This window comes from Tigriopus californicus, chromosome 9 (assembly GCF_007210705.1).
Source record: "Tigriopus californicus strain San Diego chromosome 9, Tcal_SD_v2.1, whole genome shotgun sequence".
NCBI lineage: Eukaryota > Metazoa > Arthropoda > Copepoda > Harpacticoida > Harpacticidae > Tigriopus > Tigriopus californicus.
Genome location: NC_081448.1, coordinates 115,103 through 124,686, shown reverse-complemented (window position 1 = coordinate 124,686; position 9,584 = coordinate 115,103). Strand labels below are relative to the sequence as shown.

At 44.6% G+C, this 9,584-nt stretch overlaps 1 protein-coding gene across 1 annotated transcript; it reads right to left on the bottom strand.

The window, feature by feature from the left end:
- Positions 1-4,591: 4,591 nt before the first annotated feature.
- Positions 4,592-9,133, bottom strand: LOC131886895 (zinc finger and SCAN domain-containing protein 10-like). Its single transcript, XM_059235347.1, has 5 exons — positions 8,468-9,133; positions 8,092-8,397; positions 7,015-7,234; positions 6,623-6,883; positions 4,592-6,512 (listed from the first exon to the last, which is right to left on the bottom strand). Exons 2-5 carry the CDS (start codon positions 8,374-8,376, stop codon positions 5,131-5,133), a joined length of 2,148 nt encoding a protein of 715 aa, XP_059091330.1. The 5' UTR covers positions 8,377-8,397; positions 8,468-9,133; the 3' UTR covers positions 4,592-5,130.
- Between the last annotated feature and the right edge of the window lie 451 nt (positions 9,134-9,584).

Genomic DNA, 9,584 nt, shown 5'->3' with positions numbered 1-9,584 from the left:
AGATGCACCCATACACTTTGGAATGTACTTCTCCATGAGGGCACTTGTTTTCCGAACACTCATGTCGTACCAACATCGGGCCAAAAAAATCAAGGCCGGTATTCTCAAAACATACTTGGGATAAACTCAATCGCTCTGGAGGTAATGGGCCCATTCTTTGAGTAAGAGGAAGAGGTCTTCGACATTTGGGGGCCAAGCATAAGTGCAAGATTCGTCTCACTTCACGCCTATTTCCAATGATGTGGAATTTTCTCTTCAATGCACTCAGGATCTGCTCTGTACCAACATGTAGATGGAGTTGATGCAAATGTAGTACGAACAACTCTACGATCTTACAATGCTTAGGATTATCGGGAACTTTTGCCCAAAAGATAGATCCGTGCTGAGTCTAAGGCGGGTTTCGCTCCGAATCAGACCATCCACCAAAATCGGTTGTAGAGAGACCAACGTAGAATCCCCTTTTATGGTTTCTTTGCTCTTTAAAGCTCGGAGCTCTTCATGAAAGGCTTGACTTGTGCTAATTGGAACCACAGCAATTCTGCAGCGATTAGTTCACTCACTTTGAGAAAATTTGCTACTGGTTTGTTATAAGTTTGGTTTGGAGTTAAGCCCGGCCGGATAATTCTTGTAAAGCGACAGATCCACGCAGTTGTGCGAATAAGCTTCGTCCAAGAGTTAGTACGCTCGAGTAATGCAAGAAGGGGACCACTGGGCTCGGACATTGCTATAATCACCGGGAGCACCACCTTTTTTTCTTCCCGCCTGTCCTCTTCCATCATTTCCTTCGATCTTTTCACGGTCTTCTGAATTGGCCAGCTAGCTTGATCGTTCTTCAGGAAGGGCGGCCCCTCCCACCAAAGAGAACTCGCCAGAAGATCTTTTATGTTGGCTCCTCTCGACGAAAGATCGGCGGGATTTTGCTCCCCGGGGCAAAACCTCCATTGGGTTGCCGGAGCTTGGTCGATGATGGACTTAATTCGATTTCCGACCCACTGCCTCCACTTGTTAGGGCCTTGCTGGATGCGTAATAGATTGATGAGTGAATCCGTAAAAAAGTAGCACTGTCCTCCAGGAATTCTCATGGCATTGGCAACAAAGGAGCCCGCACGGGCTGCACACAAGGCTCCAAGTAACTCAAGTCTAGCGATGGATAGCCTCTCATGCAGGGGGGCCGACCTCGTCTTGCTAAAGGCAAGGGTTGGGTGCAGAGAACCGTCCGCTAAACTTGAAACGAAATACACGGCCGCTCCATAGGCTCGTTCCGAGGCGTCCCCAAATGTTGCATTCCCTGTAGCGGTTAGAAAAGCCCGCGAAAAAAACAAACCAAAAAAGAATTGAATCTTTCAAGCCAGCATGGGTTCCGAACCCATTTTAGCATGGTTACCCAACTGATTGAACATATAGAGCAGGTTAATGAGGGTCTAGAGAGCCATGAATCAGTCGATGTAGTTTATCTCGACTTTGTCAAGGCCTTTGATGAACTTGACCGTGGCCTTTTGTTGAATAGACTTATCGACATTAAGATTCAAGGTAAAGTAAACGCACAAAGTGGGTAACCTAAATTTGGAATCTCATTCCATTCCCAATGACGGGCCTATCATTTAATCAATCAAAACCAAGTGCAAACAAATCAACAATCCCATGTTACTCTCCTTTCGAATGAGTTATCTCAAGCTACAATGGGACGAAAGGAAGCAATACAGGAAGCTAAAAACGAACGGATCTGTGATGTCTTAGAATTCGGAAAACCTAAGCTTATCAACGACGTCATTTATGTGTTGCTGGCCACCTTTTACGACAAGAAGGCCATAATGGCGCATTTCTTCTTGCGTAGGACCTCAGGTACTTCAGTAGGCCCTCTATCAACTTTTGTTTGTCCCAAGCAAGATTTACACCCATACAAGCCTAAGTCATTCGTGCGTAGTAAATATGATGTGAAACAAGTGTCGCTGATGATGATTTGATTGATGCCATCAATGGCAAGCAAGTCATTGCATTTGAGAAGGAATTTAAAATATAATCGGGCAAGAAACCTTCACGTTTACGAAAGAAATAGGTAATAGTAACGGGAGGGCAGAAACCCCCTTCTATTACGCGTTACAATTTCAGAAAAGTAACGCGTTTCCGAAAGGGTTACTCAAGGCAAATTTGTATCTCGATGTACTGACCATAGATAACTCCAGGAATAGATCGATCAAGGGCGCTGCGATCGCATGTTTTCGTTTCAGCTATCGCTGGGAGTCAAAAAGTTCCGTTCATAGACAAAATTCCTAGGGCAACTATGGTACCAATCTGAATCGTTGACGGTGCGTGCAAATTCTGAACTGAAACTCCTAATACGACCCCTTGCCGAGCAATTGCTCTCCTCTGGCACCCTTCAAAAAACGGGTTAGAGAAAGCTGTCTAAACACAATTTTAACACCAAAACGTTGAAGGGGCTATGATGGGGCTCCAACTGCAATTTTCATCCGTGTGGTGGAAACACTTAACTGAAACCCAAGGAACAAGCCTGGGTTCAGGCCAGGGTGGGCATTTCATTTTTGGACACTTTTGTCCACCCCTGTCCAAAAGTGTCCAAAAGTGTCCAAAAATAAGGGTGGACAAAAGTGGACAAAAGTGGACAAAAGTGGCAAAAGTGGCAAAAGTGTCCAAAAATACGAACCTTTAAAACTACAAATATAAAGGATATTCTGTATGAAACCTATCCTCTACTTCAAAAATTGCTCATTGATTGTTCCAAGAGCAAGATAAGTTCTTAAAACCTTTGCCACATACCTCTAACATACCCAAAAAAGGTATTTGAAAGACAGGTTCTTAACTCTTTTTTCTTACGTTAGATTAGAAAGCAAGCAGGGAACAAAGTCTCCCTCTAGTAGAATGCAGCTGTTGCAAAGGATTCAAAAACTGAAATAGCTAAACATTATATTCTGGTTATCGGCTTCATTTATTCAACATTATTAACTTTTTGCAAAAATGTTTTACTTAAAATCATCAGTCATTTGGGATTTCTTCTTAAAAATACTAATATTAAAATTGAATTTCTTACGAATTGCTTAAAATCTAATAATGACATATTTTCCTATACTTATGGTTTTTCTTCCATAAGTAAGTTAATTGAGACATTGTTAGGCATATTTTTAACTTTTAAAGATGCGCTTGATGTCAGGAAATGAGATTCTCAATGTTTCTTATAGAAACATATATCTTAGTTTTTAGATGTATTATAAAAGTGTAATTCATGCACTCCTTATAAATATGTTATGTATATTACAAATATGAGAAGTATTATTGGATATTTGATATTCAGCTCCTAAGCTTTTTCAAATTTTTTTTTTTTAAATCTTTGTTAAAATTACCCAGCCACCAAATGCCCTGATTATAGTGTGGCTTTGACTTATTAACATTCAAAATATATTAAGATATTTGTTTTGACTTTATAAAGCTGTATTGTATCAAATAACGATTTGGTTAAGTGTATATCTTGGAAATTAAAAACGTTAGTGAAAAGGCTAGTTGTTACTTCATATTTATGTGTTTGAAGAAAGCTTAGATTTTATTGATTACTGATTCTATTTGCTGGTTCACATCTAGATTTGGTAAAGAAATAACATGATTTAGGGTTTAAAAGTGTTTGCTTGTCAATCCCCTTGCCCAATTGTACTTAATTTTGGACACATTCTGCCCACTTTTGTTCACTTGTTCTACTTTTGTCCACTTTTGTCCACTTTTGTCCACTTTTGTCCACTTTTGTCCACTTTTGTCCACTTTTGGACACTTTTGTCCACTTTTGGACACTTTTGGACACTTTTGTCCACTTGGTGTCCAAAAGTCACGCTAATTCTCAAAATTGCCCACCCTGGTTCAGGCTGACCTCGAGAGGTGTTGGAATTATCTCGATTACGCAAAGGTGTAATCACATCGCCCACATTGAAGCAAATTGTTGGGGGATTGAAACGAAATACCGAATGCCTCATCATTGCGTTGCAATTTCGGATACATTTTGCTTCACTTTCGAGATGCGTTGCTAAACAAGGGCGATAAATAAAATATGAGATTTGCTCTGCTAATGTCCCAATCTTTTGAACATGTTACGTGTGTTACGCCCAAAAAGCATGTTTTTATTATCCTACCGCTCTTTCTACATGCATATTTGTAAGAATCACAAGAAATTAAAAGAAAACAAGACTAACAAATGATTCATGGGAATGACTAAATTTGCCTAAAGGGAGATTTCACAAAGTGTGATTGTCACTTGCCGCCCAGCGTCAGCTGACCTGAAATCATGCTCAACCAGTACAACTCCTGTGGAGCTTGAGCATTCTAGTTATTTGGTTTCCTATGGTACTGACCAACAACTCAATCACGTTCATTTTGTGAGGGATGCAACTCCAACATTGTGGACGTTTTTCCTCATGTTTCATAACGATCTAATCCTCCCGAATCACATGATCCATAAACCACTGAAAATTAGTGGTCTATGCATGATCCATACGATTATTTCCGACTTCTGAACCTTCGGATACTTAAGGCCAAAATCACCGAATCTAGCTAATGAATATTCCCTCCAATTTGAAGCCAGTTATTCACAGGGTGAGATGAGGAATGAGGTACATTTGTTCTTGTTTTCGCATATATACAGACAGACAGACACAAACAAACAAACAAGCAAACAAAGGGCAAACCTTATGTTGCCTGCTCGAGGACAAAAGTAGCTGAGCAACATATATTTCTACGGGCTTCTTGGCGACCTTCAGCAACGGAAGACCCCAACGGTCAGAGATGGGATAAATAAGATGCCATTCCTTAAAACAGGACGCTGAAGGAATAGCTCACTTGATATCAATGATGGTCATTCGAATCGTTGCAGCGGTAATAATAGTAATAAGGATGGTGATGATAATAATAATAATAATAGTAATAATGATGATGATAATAATTGCAGAATATTGGCAATAATAATTATCGCGACAAGGTACACATGGTGTAGTTGAGGGCAAAGCCAGTGGGTGGATGAAAGGCCAAAAGGCTGACTGACTCGCTAACACTAGCTGCTGGCTGACCCCACGTAAGCCTTAGGCTAGCTTTGAAAATTAATGATATCAACAATGAAACGGACACGAGCAAGACCTCCTACATTCCGTCCGAGGTGACAACGGTCACTACACTCGGCAAGATCACCTCCTCCAAGTCAGTTGGGTCAGTCTTAATGATATGGTGGTGGTGATGATGGTCTTCGTCTTCATCATCATCGTCGTCATGATTTCCACCCACCGTCACGATGGTGGCACCATCAAGCGCTTCGTCGAGCTCATGCGTGGTCATCTCAGTGATGTCATCCGATTCACCGCCCCCGCCACCTCCTTCTTTGTGGGCTGATCGGATGTGACGGTCGAGGTAATCTCGACGACCATAGCTCTTTTGACAGATCTCGCACACAAACGGTCGGATGCCTTTGTGCAGTTCCGCCACGTGTCGTCTTAAGCTATCGAACTTGGAGAATGTTCGCCCACAAATGGTCCCGTTGTCTAAGACCCATTTGCACGTCTTTTTATCGTCAGCCGGGCGTTTTTTCCCGGAGATGGAGGGGGCTAAACGGTGACCCGTCATGCCACCGTTGGCATTGGTTGAGTTGGAGGTGTGTAACGAGGGCAAAATGCCGCCCAATTGGTTGGTGGAGATAGAGGGAAGTTGACTCAAGCTAATTGACGACGCAGACTGACCGGGCATGGGATTAGGGGCAGCCACTATCGTGGCGGTGTTGCCCGTAGAGGGGTTATTGGTCACTTTGGCGATGTTCAAATTAGAGACCTCGACATCGTTGTGAGACCTCAGATGGCGCAACAAATAGTCCCGTCGCCCGTAATTCTTACCACACAACGTGCAACAGTACGGTCGGATCTGTTTATGAGCTTCCGACACGTGCCGTTTGAGGCTATCGAATTTGGTGAAAGTCTTCCCACACGCCGTTCCATCGTCTAATATCCACAGGCAAATCTTCTTCTCCTCTGCTGGAATATCTTTACGCTTCTTCTTGGGTATCTTTGGTGGAGGGGGAGGCATTTCATCTCCCGTTAAAAGCACTCCATCGTCCCACTCCATGCCCGAGCCTGTGGATGACTTGTTCTTCTTTTCGTGGGTCTTCATGTGTCGATCGAGGTAGTCTCTCCGTCCGTAGCTCTTTTCGCACAAGGGGCATGCAAACGGACGAACTCCTTTGTGCAATTCATTAACGTGTCGACGTAGACTGTCCAATTTGGAAAACGCCTTTCCACAGACAGTGCCATCGTTCTGCACCCACCGACAGATCTTCGAGCCCATGGGCTTACTGGCCTGCGGCAACGAGCCGTTCAAGGTGAAGAAGGGCAGCTGTGTGGTGAGCGGAGTCGAGCCTGAGCTCACACTGTTGCTGCCCGGACTCGGCGGACTCACCACGGCGTGGTGCGAATGCGAAGAAGGCGACGAGATCACATTGGACCCACTTGAATGCTGAATGATTTGTACTCCACTCAAACCTGGAGAACAAGTTCCAAAATGGATCATATTTGGCAACACGAAGCTGGCGTTTAGAAACATATGTACGGTTTGCATATTTGTTTGTATGTATGTTTGTAGTTGTGCTTACTCTGAACGGGTTGAGGCATTTGAACGATTTGAACGTTACTGGTCTGGGGAGCGATCTTGATCTTCTGGACCATGGAATTGGTCGAGGCCGAGGGCAAGCTATTGACCAACGAGACTGGATTTGAGGTGAGGACCGTGGAGGAGCCGCCTCCACCCGCTAAATTCAGAGCATAACTGGCGTTGTGGGATTTGAGATGGCGTTGTAGGTAATCTCGCCGTCCATAAGTCTTGTCACACATTGAGCAGGCATACGGTCTGACACCTGAAATTCAAAAAGTTCGCGATCTTAATCGGCTTGTCTCTCAATGTGGCTCAAGTTTAGATGGGTATGCCTTCTAGATGAAAGGTCTCTTTCATTCTTTCATTCATGGGCCCAATTCAGCGCCTTCTAACCTTTGTGAGTTTCAGTGAGATGGCGCTTGAGGCTGTCGTATTTGGTAAAGGTTTTGCCGCACGTGGTTCCATTGCCCGTGGGCCACAGGCAAACTTTTTTGTCGTTGTCACCCGTTGCACCCGGGATATTAGACGAAGGCGAGAGGCTGTTGTTGTCCAAGTATTTCCGACTTTTCTTGTACGCGATGGATTGACCCGATTTGTCCACGACCACTTCCATCTGCAAAGCCAAAACCAACCGTGCAATGACACAAACTATGAAGGTCCAAAACGTCAAATCCAAGGGTGACGGTAACACCATCCCAAACCAGTGGACGTATTTCGAATTTTCTGCCAACCAATTCGTTGAAGCATTTTGATTAACTTAGTTTTGGAGGATTTTAGGGTACTGGCCAACATGACCAATTTGTCGCCCTGTTTCTAGCGGGCGAGGGCGTATAAAGTTGTTTTCAAACTCAATTTTTTCGTCACCCTCTGATCAAGATTCAGACCTATTTCCAGTCAAATAAAGGCAATTTTAGTTTTATCTTTTTTTCACACTTGTGAAATAAAAAGGAGCAAAAAGTTACGGAAAACATCATTTCATAATGAGGGTTATTGTACTTCTTGAGATAGCGTTGGCTTCTTTAGGGAAGCTGTGTCATGGGTCCGATTCAGTCGTGAGTATCAAGTGCAAATGGAAAGATTATGTCAATCTAGACAATCTTTAGCGGGTCATCACGAACAAATGCAGAGATACCTACGCCAAGGAAAGACCAAATGTGTTTGAACGCATTAGGGTGAGAGACAAAAGAGCCCAGATTCAAGTCCAATTTAATGACACGGTTTTCAATTGTCTGCAAATATGGGTTAGCCAAACCTGGCTCTAAGTCAATTATCTGTCATGACTTTGATTTGATGATTGGCACTTAACACATATTTCTAACCGCGACCTACGAGCTATGGTTATGGACAGCAGCATCACGGAGGGCTTTTCGTAGGTGGTAAATTGATGGAATTTCGAATCGGTCAGACATGTGGTTTGTCAATTGTTGGCCTCATTCCAGAACCGACGCCCCAGTGACTGGTACTACTTACCGGCATGGAGATGCCATCCACTTCAATTTTAGGTTGGATCTCATTGTCCGACGTGAGAAAATGCGAGCCCAGCGAAATGGTCTCGCCCGATTCGGTGGTGATGATGTTGCCATCCACCGTGTAGGTCAATGTGGGCGTGTCGGATCCACCACTGCCGGTATGCGAGCGGGAGGTGGTGAGCACGAGATTCCCACCCCCCGGGGAGGTCAGTCCTCCCGAGGAATTGGGCACAAACGGGTGCATCTCCCCATCGTCCAAAAGCAACAAGATCGACGTGGAAGACATCAGGGTGAGATCTCAGACCGGCTTTAATAGCAAAATGCAATCAATCAGTGATGGGCCTCGGTCAAATCAAAGCGACCACGACAAATCCTACTCGAGATGGATAGATAGGATGGCGATACGATTGGACCCCAAATCACTCGTTTCAATGTGTAGTCTTAGTCACACCAACAATGCTATTGATGAGAGTGATGAGAATGACGGGCTTGTGTTTCGAGACTCTGGGTTATGAAGAAAGAGGCCAGAGCCCAGAGGCCAGAGAGAGAGAAAGAGACTCCGTTCCTTTGGGGGTCGTCTTTCCGGATGTGGTGGATCCCCTGATGCTTTCCTGGGTTCCTGAGATCACTCATTCATCCAATCGATCAATCAATCAATCAACGGGTCGACGAATGCGCACCTTCATTCGCGAATGAAATATCAGATGTCATCCGAATCTACCCACTCCGGCTAGTTCCTCAGTCTCGACTGTCTCCACTGTCACCCCCTGTGTCAATGTGGACGAGGATAACTTCCTAGCACACCCTACCCGCACCTAACACAAACTAGGCAGTCTCATCACAGTCCCGTTATTCCAGTCCAACTTTTCCATTCTCATCATGATGGTAACAACAATAGAATAATCACATATGATGATGCTGATGCTGATGCTGATGATGATGAAGATGATGATGATACTAACAATAAGACAAAGTTAGCCCCGCAATAACATACAGCAGCCTACTTGTTTCCTTCCTTCTTTTTCACGCCAAGGCCCACCAGCTCCATTGGGCGAAGGATAGCAGCGATCCCAGCACTACTCCCACTGCTACTACCTCAACTACTACTGGCAGTTTTCCCAATCCTGCTCTAAGCAGCCAGGCAATTTGGACTGTTCCAAAGCCAATCCAGAGAGCAATCATCACTCCGCACAAGGCATTTCCCACCTTTCTCTGCCTAATCGGCTAGAGCGCTATGTTTGTCGTTTTGGGCCGAGAATTTCGGCCGTTGGGCGAGGGCGCTTCCAGCTAACCGCCCTGAAATGAACAGGCTCAATCTCACCCCCCTTGTCAATTCTGGTGACAACGGTGCAGAACGCTCCGCGCCAAAACTGCCCTGGTAGAATGAGCCTGTTCGAGGGGCTAGAGCGGGAAACAACGCGGCCAATTCCCAGGGCTTTGGGCGCGTTTTTCTCAGCCAGGCGGACTCACGGACGGAGGGAGTTGGCGTCATCC